Source organism: Nelumbo nucifera, chromosome 6 (genome assembly GCF_055504915.1).
Source record: "Nelumbo nucifera cultivar China Antique chromosome 6, China Antique-T2T, whole genome shotgun sequence".
In the NCBI taxonomy this organism is placed as follows: Eukaryota; Viridiplantae; Streptophyta; class Magnoliopsida; order Proteales; family Nelumbonaceae; genus Nelumbo; species Nelumbo nucifera.
In genome coordinates, this window is record NC_142654.1 from 3,731,159 (window position 1) to 3,748,186 (window position 17,028).

Genomic DNA, 17,028 nt, shown 5'->3' on the forward strand with positions numbered 1-17,028 from the left:
TAAAATAAAAAATATAGTAAAATTGAATATATATATATATATATATATATATATATATATATAAATAGATAGATTGATATATAGAGAGAGAATTTTGATGAATATAATTATTTATCCTATCGTGTTGTGTTGGCCTACAGACTCAAAACCTGAGCCCGATAGAGCACATATCATGTTGGGTTGGCTTGTGGGCGGCACCACTCACTTTACAGCCTTAGGTTTGGGGAGGTATTTGTAAATTCTAGACCCTACCGCTTTCTTATACTTTCCAACTTGTACCCACCCCAAAACTCATAGTGGATTAGATTTTCAAAATTCAGACCCTCCTTACACATGAAAATACAAAACCCTCATTAACCCTACCCTCCCTTCATTTGAGGGTGGGGCGGGTTGGATAAGCGACTTCAGCCCAAAACTCATTTAATTTCCTATTATTTTCTATTATATGTAAGCAATAAACAAGAAAAATAATATGAATAAACAATAGACATTTTAATAATTTAATTAAAATATATAAACTATCAATTATCCTTCGCATAAATTCAAAATGTTATTAAATTCAACACTTAATACATAAGTTTATATGACCTGGTGGATTTCCGTCAGCCCATCTATATATTATATAATAAAAGGGGAAAGAGGTTAGGTGAAGGGTATTCTCACCACAAAGCTCACATATACCTTCCTCTATTCTCATTTTTCACACATGGTTAGTTATTTTTAAATTAAATCATAAAAGTATAAAAAATAAAAAAAAACCCTCTGTGGTCTTAGTTGTCTCTAATATATATAATCTATCCATTATTCAAATAAAAATCCTCTTAGGTTTTAATTATTTCTAATAAAATTCATGATTACTCTTACAAATAAGTAGGGGTGTAAACGAATCGAATTCAAATTGAATAAGGCAATATCCGAATTTGAATCCGATTAGAAATTTGGATATCCAAATTCAATTCAATATCTGACGGATATTGAAAATTAATCTTCGAATTCAAATTCGATTAAATATTTGGATATTCGATTTGATTTGAATTCAATCAATTAATTATTTTAGGTAATTAATAAATATATGAAATGAATATTTTATTTATATAAAATACATAAATATATAATTATTTATATAATTTAATTATTATATATAAATTAACATTTAAATATTTTATATATTATATATAAGAATTAAATAATAGGTCAAATTCAGATATTTGTCGAATTGAATTACGTCATATCTGAATTCGATTGATTAGATATTCAAATTATTTGAAATTGATTCGATTATATTGAATCCCGAATTTGAAATTGGATATTTGAATACCATTGACACCCCTACAAATAAGATTCTCTCTCTCTCTCTCTCTCCCCCTCCCTCCTAGGTTGTCCAAGCATAGTTATTTTTTTCTATTTTTCTTATTTTTCATTTTTCTAAATGTTAAAAACTCCAACTATTACAATGATGATAGTGGTCTCCAATGCTCATGAAATGAAATTTACTAATACGTAACAATCTTGGGTGCTCAAAAACTGAAGAGAATCTTTATTAGCATTTGTGTTTTTTAACAAATCTGTAACTTGGAAAAGTTTTACCCAAGTTACTATTTTATTAGGAATTTCTTATCAAAGTTTTTACATAGAAAGTATTATCGACACATATCGGCCGATATGTATCATTTCGGGACCCCTCTGATACACCCCTATAGTGGGTGTATTGGGGGTTTGACCGGTTCACGGGGTGGAAGAGCCCTAAACTGCCACCCTGAACCAGTTTCAGAAAAAAATAAAAAAAAAGTTAAAAAAATAGTATTGATTTGCCTGATACCCTACAAAGCATATCTATATTTTGAACCTTGAACATAGGTTAACTAAAAAAATATGAGAGCTTACTTGAGATTGAAATGAAAAATAATATTCTATGCTCTAATGTTATAATCAGAGAGAACAAACAATCTTGCTGACTAACCATAATTAGCAAAAAGTTTCAAATTTATAATCCTACCCTCATTCTACTGTACTCTCTTGGTGTAAATTCTAATATAAAAGGCATCGAAGTTCTAATAAAAAAGGATTTTGGTGTTTGATAAGGTATATAGAACGGATGGCCCAATAAATTGAACGATTAGTTTACAAGATGATATGATAATTTTTTCTTAGAATAATTATTAAGTATTTATTAAAATTAATGATTTCTGTTTGACTTTCTAAATGTGAAAAATAATTTGACTCTGGATATAAAAATGATTTGGGCACGCCACATTTGGGTATTTAATTTGATATGGACACACTTGACACCGGTGATTTAATTTGATATGACCACACACCAAGTTGATTTAATTATGTGTATACGGTGTTAATGGAAACATGAAGAAAACTTTATTTATTTAGGGTAGAGCTGCAAAAAGATGATTGATATCTTTAAACTCCTTTTCACCCTCTCTAATAAAATAAGGGTATAAATTAGATGGGTTTAAGTTCGACTCAGGCCTAAGGCCCAAGCCTGAGGTCAAGCTTGAATTGTTCAACCTAGGCCCAGGCCAATTTGAAATTTGATGCATTTGGGTTAGGCTCGGGCCTAGGGTGGGTTTGGGTTGATTAATTAGTTTACATTAAAATTTAGGGAAAATTCTCGATTAGTACCATGTACTTTGGGTTTAGTGTCACTTTGGTCCCTAAACTTTAAAATGTGACAATTTAGTACCCGAATTTTCAAAATGTGTCAATCCATCGTTAACCAATCTGTTAACCAGCCGTTAAGTGACATTTGAAAAGACACAAATGCCCTTTGAGTGTCATCTAATTTTCTTTATCAACCATCCACATGTTAATAAAAATGAACAGTCTCAAATCCTTGTCTCTTCTATTCAAGAAAATTGGGGTTACGTCTCAATGGGCATTCTAGTGATCCCAACTTTCTTGAAGAGAAGAGGCAAGGATTTGAGACTATTCATTTTTGTCAATGTTTGGATGGTTGATAAAGAGAATTAGATGACACTCAAAGGGTATTTATGTCTTTTCAAAAGGCACTTAATGGCTGGTTAACGGGCTGGTTAATGGCAAGTACTAGATTGGCACATTTTGAAAATTCGGGTACTAAATTTTCGTGTTTTAAAATTTGGAGACCAAGTGGCATTAGACCCAAAATACAAGGTACTAATATGAAAATTTCCCTAAAATTTTATGTAAATATATATATATATATGTGTGTGTGTGTGTGTGTGTGTGTGTGTGTATGTATATTTGTATATATGTATATGTGTATAATTTATAAAAAAACATATATATGTACAACAAGTGGAGTGAGTTTAGACTGCTTTAGACCTAGGCTCAACCTGTGGACCAAAAATCCAAATCTGGTATGTATAAAATTAAGGGAAGAGATGGGTTGCAACCCTAATCCTAAATACGAAACCAAATTTTATCCAATGTTAACGTACAAAAACAGAGAAACAACAGGGAAAGTCTTCTTTGCCATGTCCACGTGGGAGATGGATACTGATGCGGCGCGATCCGGTCACTCCTAGCTGGCACTCACGTGGCTCCTGGAAGGTACCTGAGATGAGGAAGAAGAAGAATTCTCGGGGGGTTTACCTGGTGGGGATACTCCGATGCTTAAGTTAGAACTATGAACGAGAAGCAAGGAGACGAAGGCTAAGAGTGTAGATAGCGCATGCTCACTATACTTGAGAGATTAGAGGTCTCAAGAAGAAGTTTCTCTTCTGCCCTGAGGGCTTTTATAGGGACACTCACATCAGGTCGGGCATAACCGCCATTGGGCTCCTGCCACAGCCGTTACCTGCCAGGGCTGCGCAGGTGGTCGTTGTGGCGTACGTCTCGCCTGGGTGAGTGACACGTTTCTAGAGTGGCAGGCACGCCTCTGCTTGCTGAGAGACGTGGACGTAGACTGCCAAAAGGACTGGGACTGCGCAGTCAGTAAGGGATATGGCGCAGTTTGATCGATACGGTATGTCAGTTAGAAGTTTCCTAGATAGCGCTCGTGCGGTTCATTCACGAGCTGTTTTGTAGCGAGCTTGGAACACTCTAGGATTACCCTTAGTGGAATTGGTTTTCAGAATGACTTGTCTGCTTGGGAGCTCGGACGAGCTAATAACTTTAGCTCACGAGCTAAGGTTGCCTCGGAGTATCTCTTCAAATGTAGCTCGGGGAGCCTGGGGTTCGCGTGGCGGCGAAATCCTTTCGCGAGCTACAACGTAGCGAGCTGCTTTGTAGGCTCGTCACTTGGTCGTACCAGGTTACAACGCTGAGCTGTCGCTCGTGCTGATTCAGTGTCCACGTGTCATCGTTTTATAGGTGGGGTCAAATCACCCTCCATCAGATACTAAACTTTTTTTTTTAGGAAATTGTCCAAAACCCACCATCATATTTTCTGAATTCTCTTAAATTCACCAAAACTTTTTAAAACGTCAAACTCCCTATGTCTATGTCACTGAGATAATCATGATTTGACTAATGGACACCATTAATTTACTATTTTACCCTTCATTATTTTCGGTCTATTTTTCAATATACCAAAATTACCCCGTCATTATTCAACCCAGAACCCAAGCATTAGCCGCTGCTTCCCCTTCGTTTGAGATTGAAGAAGACGATGCATTACCACTATTCGTCCTTGTGCATGTACAGTCAAAATTTACTTCTTTAATTCTCTCTGAAAACCTTTTCAGAGATGTTGATCATTTAACAGCTAATGGTCAGATTTTCTTTTAACGCTTGTTGAAAAACAGAACCTATTTCAAGCATCTCTGTGAATACATCTCTCTAATTTTTATGGTCTGAACTATTCAACCACTGCTGTAAATGATGAAATTTCTTGCCGAATCGAAGTCTTGCACAGTTGTTGTACTTCTACCATACTCCATTAGCCTCAAATCAAAAGTAAACCAGGACGTTCCTATATCCTACAACTGAAACTTCAGCCCGCAACAAGCTCAAGAATGGTACCCAACTTCTTAGGAAGCTACGTTGCCTAGAGCTACTGCAACCTCGTTTGGCCTGTACGGCTGCAGGGTCATACCCTCTGTTGTGGACAGCAGAGGGTCATGTACTGCAGGGTCATATTAAACAAAATATATCCTCAATGTACGGACAACATGTTCATGTATTTTTGTTTAAACTTCGACCTGTATAGATCCCACAACTAAGGGCACAGATAACATGGATCACTGTATTCCCGTCCAATGAACATTTTGAATATTGAGAGAAATCAGAAAGGCACCTTCTTTGGAAACTACAAGCCCCACTCTGACATACCCTCTGTTGTCGAAAAACGGAAAAACACACGAACCAGGCGAGTGGTCATTGTATTTCAGATCAACCAATCACTATTTGTATTACTTTCACCTGCCTTGTAGTAATATTTAACCCCTTTTTTTCTTGCTTTGGAGGAACTCGAATTGGAGAAATTCATAACCCATGAAATCCCATTCTCAGATATCAACAAGGCCTTTGAGTACATGCTACAAGGAGAAAGCCTTCGCAGAGATCTAAGTATATTGGCCCGGTTTATACAAAAGAGACAGCACATAGACCAGAAAATCAAGAGAACAGGGAAATATATTCATTAGTATAGTAGATATTAAGGTTAAACTCAACAAGATTATGAATACCAAGGATATAAGCTTCACTTGATATCATCCGTAATCCCTACAGCAAATCCATCAACAATAACTCGATCGTTCTTGTTGCTTGGTTCGTAAGCCCCATGTTTCGTTCCGTATTACAGATTTACAGAGTCATCAACACAGAGAGATACAGAGAGAGGGGAGGGAACGGGAGAAAGAATAGACATTGGCATTAATTCAAAGAAAAAGATAATACAAGTACAGATCAGAACTCAAAAGAGAAAGCACACTGATCAGCTCGAAGACGCTCGTATTCCGATCAATGTTTACGAATACAAAGTAGAGTTCGTTCACCTGTTTTACTTCCTTTCTTCTTTAGCGGCCAGCGGGTGTCTGTCTGGTAAACCGCGCAGTATAAACAACAAGATATATATGGATTGTCTCTTAAAGCAGTGATCGTGGTAGAGAAAGGAGTACATATTTTCACCCAGTAAAGCAAACAAGCAGTAGAGATTGTGGTAGAGCAAACCTTTAACACTTCCCGTTTGGAGCAAGAAAGATCTCAGTGAGGAACCCTTCCTTCGACGTTGAGAGCAAGAAGACCCTTCTTTGATGTCGAGAGCAAGAAAGACTCTCACTAATGAATATTATGTATGAAATAGGATTGGGCGCTTAAAGGGCATTTCGGTCAAAAAAACTGTTTAACAGGCTGACTCACCATTCAAGGGCAGTTTAGTCATGAAATATTCATTTAGGCTGACTCATCATTCAGCTTTAATGGTGTTGTAACAGATGTTGAGTTTTGGAAAATAAAATCCCGCTGACATAGTGAGTTGTTGACGTTTTGAAAAGTTATGGTGAGTTAGAATTCAGAAAAACTGATGGTGGGTTTTGGACAATTTCCCTTTTTTTGAAGGCCATATTAAACTTGAGCTTGCCATATTTGTGGATGCCCAAATTAACTTAGGGCTTGTTCATTTACTCTGAAGTTTAACATCTGAAAGTACAATAATTACATCAAGAGGTATATTGGTATTATTGAACTTTGAATGTAGAGAATGTTGTTTTGAACTCTGAATTTTGAAAATTATCAAATATCTATTTTGACCCCATATATTAGAATTTTTGTTTGTCTTTTTGGGGGTATTATTAGAAAATAGAAATGTGTATAATTGCATTTTAAGAGAGAAGAGATAAGAGATAAGAAGAAACAAACAATCATTTTTCTCTTAAAATTAAAAGATTCCTCTTAAGAGATAAGAGTTAAGAGAAAACGAACAGACCCTCACTTACAAGATCACCCTTAGAACATGAGCCAAACTGATCATCATAGTAAGACTCATTTATAATTAAACAACTAAACAACGACGTTTTTAGAACAAAAGCTCTCTGGGATCTCAGATTCCAAGCAACAATCAGGGTTGTTAATTTGGACACCTACTTCCAACTATGAGAGCAATTGATCTAGAATCTGGATTGGTAACTTGACAAATTTGGTGCCCTAAAGGGTTGAATCAAGGTTCAAAATATTGATTATTGATACAGTTCTATATACTATAGGGGCGTATCAGACTGTATTGAGACTTCCGTTTTTTTTTTCTAACCTGATTCAAAGGAGTCAGTATCATGGTTTTTAAAAATGAGCCGGTGACCGAATCAGTCAGGGGTTCGGTTACCGGTTCAAACGGCTGACCGTTTGACCGAACGACCGGCCCATTTTGACAAAAAAAATTGGAAAACGGTCAAAACCGTTCGAACAGTTAACCGGCCGTTCAGTGGTTTACTGATCAAAATCAATGGTTTTAAAGAAAAAAATGGTTTTGAAGGAAAATAGAACCGATCAACCTGGTTTTTCCAGTCTGACCATCCAGTCCAGTCTGATTTTGAAAACAGTGGTCAGTATATGCCCATCTACCCCTGAACCAGATTAAACCCCGATATAATACATATTAATGATTCACAAGGGTCGGTATAAGGCCCATATACCCCTGAACCAGATTAGACCCCGATATATCAGAATTTTGAACCTCGGCCTAAATTGAATACCAATAATTGTTTCCCAATCCTCTCCTACTCCATTACGAAGGAGAAAGGACCAACCACGGAGAAGAGGGCGGAGCCTGGCCCAATCAATTTCCCTTCCCTCTTAGTGACGTGGCGACAAGCGATTGTCCCAGGACCATAACTTTGGCCGATCGAGCAGGAGAGGATTCCGATTCCGAATGTGTGGTAACAGGTAAGCCCAAGCGTCGTTTCCTCCAATGAATAGTTGAATACAACAGGAGAGGGATTCAGAGTCCTTGAAATGCTTCATTAGTTACTTCTCAGATGGGACCGTCTAGGATTTTTTTGAGCTTCTAGATTCCAAACTCGTTTGCCACGTGGAAAAGAAATTAATAAATGGTCTAAGTCAACTGACAACCCGTTATAATGATGCGCCTATGTGACAAAGGCGTGGACATCTGGTGGGCTGCCAGCCTGCCACAATAAATGCCACGTTTAATAATAATTCCAATTACCGCGGGTGGTGTAGCACTAGGGACTCTTCGCTACACGAGTGATATAGCCAACAAGTCCCAGAATGACCGAACGAGAGCTTAGGAAACAAGTGGTGGCTGCCGTTTCTCTGTATTTGATCTGAGGGAACACGAGGCAAAACGTTGGCTCCTTCTCTTCCATGGCGTCTCTTCCGAGCTCATCTGCAATCCTTTCTCACACTTTGAATACGGTAAGAACCTACTCTTCTGTTATCAGAGGTCTGATAGTTGTTTAATAGAGTTTAAAATTTTCTCAACTTTGATGGAAAAAGGAAGATGTAGAGAGGAAAGCTTCATGTGAAGGTTTCGAGTACGCTTAGGAGTGGGACAGATTACTGATGCAGTTTTTTAATAGGCATGATAAATATGCTATAATCTCAGTACCGTTGAGATGAACTCGAGCCTATAACTCGATTGGGTTAACACTGTTCAGTGCAACTGCGCCTTTGCAGGACCGATCATAGATTACCTCTGTTAAAGCAAAATAGAATTATATATTTCCGAACTGAACCCGTAGCTAGGTTCTTGTACGCGATTGGTTCTTGCTCGGGGTCTTTATCAAATTGATTTTTTTTTTTTATTTGGCTTAATGCAAGTATTGCAGAGTAGCCCAAATAAGCCCATCTTATTAATCTCACCTTATTACTTTGAGTGTCTTTATCTTCTGCATATCTTTTATTGGGCGAAACTTTGGGTGGATTACTGGAAATTTGTTTCATTGCCAAAAATTTATTTAAATTGGTAATCAATCATGATGTTCTTGAACCTGATTGAATTGTCTGTATCATCACTTAATCTTTGAGAATTTGAAAGCACCAACTTCTTCTTGCAATTCGCTTGACATATAGACTTCTCTATAACCTTTGTTGAGTGATTGATGGTCAGCACCACCAATGATTTCTTTTGGAGTGCGTATCGTATCACCTCAGCACCCAAAGATTGATAACTGCTCCTCTACCATGATAAACAATGTCAATAATCAATAATTTAAAGGAAGTAAGGTTCAAATCTCAGAACTAGAAGAAACCGTATTACCTGAATGATCACTTAGAAGCGTCGTTTTATCTACAAATTTAAAAATAAAATAAAATAAAAAGAATTTTAATTTCATCCTGGCAGCTCTGACCATGAGGACCTTTAATGGGATCTTAGTTTTGTCTCTCAGGAATAGAAATTCTGTAGCTGTTTATTTGCTGACCAAATAGATTAGCAGTTTGTTGCATTTTCCCTCAATGTCTGTATGCACTGTTGATTTTCTTTCTTCTTTTGTTTCTCATGGCTGATAACGAGCAATCTCCTCCAGGAAAACCATGTTAATGTCCGCTTCTTTTCTACGAGCATGTATTCAATTGGGAATTGTCAAGGGATTGGGAGAAATGGTAAGAAATATAGGCATTTCCGGACAGAAGCTAAGGTGTCCATTGAAAAGGATGTGCTTGTGAAAGAGCCCACTAATGACAAGGATGATGGTTGGTATTTTTCTTCATCTCTTTCTTATGCATATGATGCATGGTGGATTAGATTTGTAAAGGCTAAAAAGTTATTGAACATGGACGATTTACCGCCTATGCATCAGAACAAACAAGTATATCCACATGGTTGCCATTATGGATACTATTTAGCAATGCTTAAATATTTTGTATGTAATCATTGAACATATCAATATATTTAATAAAACAAATAGTTTAGTTGCAAATCGGGGCCTAAGTACATTTGTTGACACAAAACTAAATTTTGAATTGAAGGGAAGAATGACAACTTGCAATTAAAATATAATTTTGTAGCAAGTGAAGATGGAGATGAAGCTTCTCAATATACCTAAGATCATCAACATCCAAACCTTATCCCAACTATACATGGTCAGCTACATGAACATTGTTTCACCATTCTGATCTGTTTAATGCCATATCCATTGCTAAATTTGTTGGCACTTAAATCATTTCATTATTACTTCTACCCATTGGCAATTTGGCACTTAAGTTATTGGTGCGCCACCTTGACAATCATTTGGATTGTAATGTTTTTTCTTTTTCTTTTAATGAAAATTTTTCATTATTCTTCAGAAAAAAAGTCCTAACTACTTTTAATGGTCTTCTATGCACGTGACCAAACCATCTTAATCTACTTTCTCTCATTTTATCACCTATGGGAACTATTCCTAGGTTCCCTAAAATGACTAAAATTTTGATCCTATCCTTTCCAGTTTTTTTCCACTCATCCATCTCAGCATACACATTTCTGACATACTCGTTTTTTTACATGTTCTTTCTTGACTGCCCAACACTTTCTTCCATACAACATAGCTGGTCTAACAACTGTTTTATAGAAGTTTCCTTTTAATCTAAGTGGTATTTGTCTATCACATAAAACTCTACATGCACTTCTCCATTTTTCCCATCCTTCTGTAATTCTATGGGCAACATCCTCCCTAACTACTCCCTTGTTATGAATTGTTGAACCAAGGTACTAAAAAAGGTCACATATATATATATATATATATATATATATATGTATAATGTTTTAGGCCTACTTATTTTTAAACCTCTTTTTCCTAAGGCATTTGTCCATACTAAACCCAAAATACAAAACCCAAGCCCAGCTTGAGCTTAAATTTAGCATACTCAGGCTAGGCTCGGGTTAGGGCTAGGTTGGGGTGGGCCTATAATGGATCCGAGATAATATGAGCAAATATAAACCTAAAAAGCTAAAACCCTAAGAAAATAAGAACTTTCCTTAATTTATTCTAGAAAAAGATCCGGATGCAGGATAATACCAATACTTTTACTCTTATCAACAAATTGAAGCCTATTGTAATTGTAGGAATGGGTGAAGAATGGCCAACTAATTGACAAAATGAAAACATTTGGGGATAAAACATTAGAGTTAGAGCTGCTAATGGATAAGCTTGAAGCTTGTTTACAAGAGGTTAACTAAGCTGCATTAAATCCTATAGGAAGAATTTGTCTTTTAGATCTTGATGAACAGGTGACATGGCAACTAAAAGTGCATGGCATCCATAAGATAAGCAAAGCCATGGATTAGAAGCTTCAACAATATTTCTTCCCTTTTGGTATCCTTTTATTGGTTAAACAATCAAGACGTTTGATATGAAAAGATTGAAAATAATGACAGGTTTGAGGTCTCCATAACAACATATTTAAATACATAACCGACTTTAAAATGAAAATTGTGAAAGAGAGATAGGGAATACCTACCATTGAACATTGATTTTTACAACTTGAGACTTTAACTTTGATATGTTAGAGCTCACTTGTAGCCAACAAATGAGGAAGATTGATCTTGGCTACTTGTAGGTCCAAGTAGCAATCAAAATCAACTCAAGGTGTGAGGGCAACAAAGAAGCGGTTGATGGGATGATGGCTGTGATGACCTGTAGAAGGTGGACTATTGTCACCTTTCAAAGAAAATGAAAGAAGATTTACAGAAGAAATGAAGAATATGGGTATAAGTCGAATAGATAACAGAGCGTTCGAGACTGAGTTTGGTGTTCGAAGTTAACAATCTTTTAGGTTTTACTTTTACATGATATTTTACAACTTAGGGTTGGATTTGAAAGTTAAAATGAACCCTCAGGTTAGAATAGAATTAATAGTAAATCAATAACAATTAAATTAAAACACCTAATAAGTAATTACCTAATATAACCGGTTCAGGCTTGGGTTTTCAAAGGTTTAGGCCCAAGCCCAACCCGAAAATACTGAAAGCTTGACTTTCTTGGCTTAGGTCCAACCTTAGGATTGAAAATCCAAGCCCAAACAGTGTAAAGTTAAAATGAACCCTTAGATTACAATAGAACTAATAGTAAATCAATAGAAAATTAAATTAAAACACCTAATAAGTAATTACCTAAAACATCTAGTTACCTAATATAACTGGTCCGGGCTTGGGTTTTCAAAGGGCTAGGCCCAAGCCCAACTCGAAAATATTGAAAGCTCAATTTTCTTGGCCCAGGTCCAACCTAAGGATTGAAAATCCAAGCCCATCCCGTCTAAATTTTCGTGTTGGGTTGATCCTGCCTTGGGTTGGGCCTGCCTCAGTTGCACTACTATTTGTCCATAAGTTTAATTTTGCATTTAATCCTTCATTAGTTTCATCAATTAAAATAAGTCATTAGCAAACAACATGCACCACGGGACCTCATTCTAAATATGTTTAGTTAATTCATCTATGATCAGTGCAAATAAGGGCCAAGTGCTGAACCTTGTTGAAGACCCATTACAGCTATAAAATCTGATGTCTCTCCCATAGGTGTTCTAACATTGGTTGTTGCACCCTCATACATATCCTTAGTTAGGTCTATATACTTATTTTGGACCCTTGACCTACCATATTAACTCTCTAGGAACTCTTATCGTGTGCATTATTTAGATCGTTGAACACCATGTGTAGATCTTTCTTTTTCTCTTTGAATTTTTCTATCAATCGTTGCAAAAGAAAGATAGTTCCATGGTTGATCTCCTTGACATAAACCCAAATTTGTTCTTTGATATACTTGTTTCATGTTGTAATTTTTGCTCCATTATCTCCTAAAGTTTCATAATGTGGCTTGTGAGTTTAATCCCTTGATAGTTATTACAACTATATATATTGCCTTTGTTCTTAAATATACACACCAAACTACTCTTTCTCCAATCATTAGACACTTTCTTTTCTTTTATTATCTTATTAAATAGCTTATCTAGCTATAATAACCCTATTTCTGTCATACCTTTTCACACTTCTATTGGAATCGCATTGGGTCCTAAAGCCTTTCTCTTCATCTTATTTAGTGCTTCTTTTACTTTAGTAGTTCTGATTTTATGAAGGTTCAAGTTAATTTTAACACTATTAATATTACTTATCACTAATCTATTAGTGTCCTCTACCTGTTGTTCATTTAATAATTTTTCAAAGTAGTTTTTCCTTCTTTGCTTGATTTCTTCATCTTTTATCAAGACTCTTTGATCTTCCTCTTTAATGAACCTAACATGGTTTAGATGTCTGCTTTTCCTTTATCCCATCTTTGCTAGTTTATAAATTCCTTTTTCTCCCATCTTTTATCAAAGTAGTTTCTTTCTTTTAAACTTCCTTTCTTATGGTTTTATATTTTCCCAATTTTCTACATTTTTAGTCTTTTGCCACCCTTGGTATATCTAAGATCTTCAACGGAAAAGGATCAGCTAGGTTTCATTTCCCATGTAGTTTAATCAAGTAACGCAAAAAGAAAGTTTCATGTTGACAATTTGACATGAATTTTAGCCATCAATTCAGCTTCTGTTTAAAGTGATGGGACAAGAGGGACAGTCAAGCCTTTTCATGAGATCTTGAGATTCTATATTCTTTTTTGTCCCAATGGAATCCAGTTTACATTTCATGCCTTCATTGTCAAGTGTCTAGTATGTCAGTGGATCTTGGCCTAGAGGAAAAGGATTGTAGGAATCCTATGAAGCTCATTGCAGAAAGTTTAAAGTCAAGGAAAAACTTTTGTTTGCAGAAGTTTGAGCCTAAGTTCTCTGCTGTGAGACCTTACGGTTAGGTGCATATGTGGTTTCTTAGATGTGGAAATTATCCAAATTTTGGTCCATATATATGATAGGAGAAGGTGAGTCATTATGTTTGTTTCCTTATTACCTGGAAGATATCATTAGGATAAGAAGCCGTAACATTTTTATCTACATGCAGTTTTTCAGGCTCATCATAAGAAAACCGTGACATTGCTGGATGCATCCTAGCTTTCAGAGATCATGTCATTATATCCTTCACAGCTTACTTTTATCAAATATAAATAAATAAATAAAATAGCCTAAGCTCTTAGATAGTGAGCTACTGCAGAAGTTGCATCATGTTCCATTCTTGCACACCTAATCTTATCTGTTTTATTTGAATATTTGTGCAGGTATTGGGGTTCTTAGCATTCACCATGTAGGATTGCTGTGTGAAAATCTTGAACAGTCACTTGAATTCTATCAAAACCTTCTGGGTATGTCAATTTATTATGCCATTGTCTGAATGATAGACATTTTTCCATTAAAGAAAATATAACTTTTATACTAAAACCAGGTCTTAAGATAAATGAAGCAAGGCCACATGATAAGCTACCCTATAGAGGTGCTTGGCTGTGGGTGGGTTCTGAAATGATTCATTTGATGGAGCTTCCGAATCCTGATCCCTTAACAGGCCGTCCTGAGCATGGGGGCCGAGATCGTCATGCTTGTATTGCAATTCGAGATGTGTCAAAGCTGAAAGCCATTTTTGATGAAGCTGGTATTTTACTGTTACTTCATTCTTCACTGTTCTTTTTTTTTTTTTAATTTTTTATGGGTACAGTTGAATTTTATTGACAAATGTTGGGAAAATCCCCCTCATACTGTATGTGTGGTATTTGGATTTAGAGTGGATTAAATCATCCCATCCTATCAAAAGGGGAAAACCTGGTATTTGACCTCTAAAATCTTCAACCATGGATTCCCAGAAAAATGATAAAGATCTATAAGGATTTGAAGTCATACTCCGTCCAGATGCACCAAAATAAAACAAAATGAACTAATGAAGTATCCTACATATAGTTATTCCTATCCACATTTTGATCACGTGGCCCTTCACAATTTGTCCTCTGCAATCTTTTTGTGTTTCATTTTGATACTTGAAGCATCAGAGTCTTGAACTGAAAAGGAATAAATTAATCAAATTGCCCTTTGAATGAAACGATTGCTTGAGGTGTCTGAAATAATGAATTCACTGACAATCAGAGAACATTTTCCAACATGGCAGAATCAGATGCATGTCTATGGAGGTAATGTGGAAAGAGAAAAGCAATTTACAATCTTGTCTATGAAAAATGGATATAAGTTAGAGACTTTGACTTAAAATTTGTTATAAGTGTGTGCTGGACCTTTAAAGACCACGGTGTCAAAATTAAGTTTCTTTACAAATGGAAGGATGCAAGAAACTAAGCAGCAGTAACCTAATGACCTGGAATGTGATAAGCAGTTTAGGTGTTATTGTCTTAACATGTGCTGTATATTCATATAATATTTACAATTCTGTATTTTTCTGATGAAACATATATGGATGTATTAAAGTTTTGAATTGTATGTTTGGTACATAACAATTAGATTAGAAGGAAAATTTTATAAAGTGGCTAAAATGCCAGTATGTTCTATAGAGTGAAGTGTTGGGCAATTAAAAAGTAATACACCCATAAAATGAGTCTAGTAGAGACAAAAATGTTTAGATGGATATGTGACAAGACAAAAAATTGATAGATTTAGAGGTCAATGCACAAGGAATCTAGTAGTAGCCCCAGTAGATGACAAATAACTAAGATGGTTTTAACTTGTGCATGAAAAGATAACCTACCACACCAGCAAGGAGTATTCTGATGCAAGCTGAGGGTCTTAAAGATTTAAGGCAAAGCCAAATATCATAGGTTGAGTAGTGAAAAAGACTCCTAATCTAACAACACGAATGATCCTTGAGGCCATGCTTTGTAGAGCTCAGTTGACAACATTAATTTAGGGGGTGTTCTGTAGTGTGGATGAGAAATTGGTGGGTGTGGATTGGTCCACACCACACCTTGTGGTAGGGACCAACCCACACAACACCACAGTCCACACCACGGTGGCGTTTTGTAGGTGTAGTGCACACTTTTTGATTCCATGTATCTCATATACATTTTATGGGAGATCTATACAGTCAATCATAAATGTCTAATTTTTGCATTTTATACGGTAAATAAATTGAAAAAAAGGGACATCAATAAATTAATATGTAGGCAACAATTGCATTTTTTAAATAATTAAAAAATATTATTTTATTGTTAAAAATATTTAAATAATGAAAAAGAGTAGAGAAGGAGAACTGTCGGACTTGTGTTAGAATTAACATTAAAAATTATTATTTTATTAATAAAATATTAAAATTAAAAAATTAAATAAAATGAGAGTAATTGGACCAATGTAACACGTGCATTACACTGAAACCCATTGTGTGGACTATCCATGAAAAAATACTATGGACGATAAATTGGGGTATGGTTCGTCCCTGTCCATGCTATTTTGTGGACGGGGACTGTCCACACATAGCAGAACACCATTTCTTACCGTGGACAGGACCAAAAAGGTCCCATCCATGATACTTACGCACTACCGAATGCCACTTTAGTTTGGATGCATTTATATGTAGCATAGATGCCTTATGCTGCTGTTTATTTTGCAGGAGTACCTTACACTCTCAGCCGGTCTGGGAGGCCTGCAATCTTTGCACGAGATCCAGATGGAAATGCACTGGAATTCACACAAGTTGATAGCTAATTATTTCTTTAACACGTCAAGCATAACCATGTAATGATGTAATATAACTTGTCTTTTTCTTTTTTTCTTTTGTTTTTCAGTTTTATTTCGATCTGATATGTAAGTGGCCTGAATATGCAAAAGCATATTATTCATGTAATGGCAAACTGGTTTCTATATGGAAACAGAGGTATAAGAAAGCCAAGGATTACCAAGGTTTATAGTCATGTTAAATTTCTTAGTTTGGACGGCAGTGTGGAGGCTAGTTCTGTAGCTATAAGTCCTACGACTAAAGCATTTGTTGTGCTATGAACCTCATCTGTTTCACACTTTCGTCTGCTACTTGTATGTTTCCTTCACGGCTTCTAACAAATAGTCGAAAATCATCAGAAAAATGTACTACGGCTGGAGGGCCCGGAGCGCCCTGGTAACCATGCCATGTAATTTTTAAACAAACAAGAACATTGTTTCAATCAGAGAGGTTACAGCCAAAAGCCCCAGTCTCTAATAAGTATCATATTTCATATGATATGAAATGAACTGTGAGGCACTTGTATTAACAGGTTGATATCATTAGACATCTCTGCTCTCTTCAGAGGTTGGAAAGTTCCTCCAAGGGTAGAA

General features: G+C 35.9%; 1 protein-coding gene across 2 annotated transcripts; it reads left to right on the forward strand.

The window, feature by feature from the left end:
* Positions 1-8,144: 8,144 nt before the first annotated feature.
* Positions 8,145-16,631, forward strand: LOC104590407 (Lactoylglutathione lyase / glyoxalase I family protein). Of its 2 annotated transcripts, none has more exons than XM_088889202.1 (5): positions 8,145-8,304; positions 9,417-9,582; positions 14,010-14,093; positions 14,291-14,377; positions 16,331-16,631. In XM_088889202.1, the coding sequence occupies exons 1-5, from the start codon at positions 8,254-8,256 to the stop codon at positions 16,423-16,425; spliced, it is 483 nt and encodes a 160-aa protein (XP_088745328.1). In that variant the 5' UTR covers positions 8,145-8,253; the 3' UTR covers positions 16,426-16,631. The 2 variants fall into 2 exon arrangements, with proteins under 2 accessions (XP_088745328.1, XP_088745327.1); XM_088889201.1 differs by having other exon boundaries at positions 8,147-8,304; positions 14,174-14,377.
* The last annotated feature ends 397 nt before the right edge of the window (positions 16,632-17,028 follow it).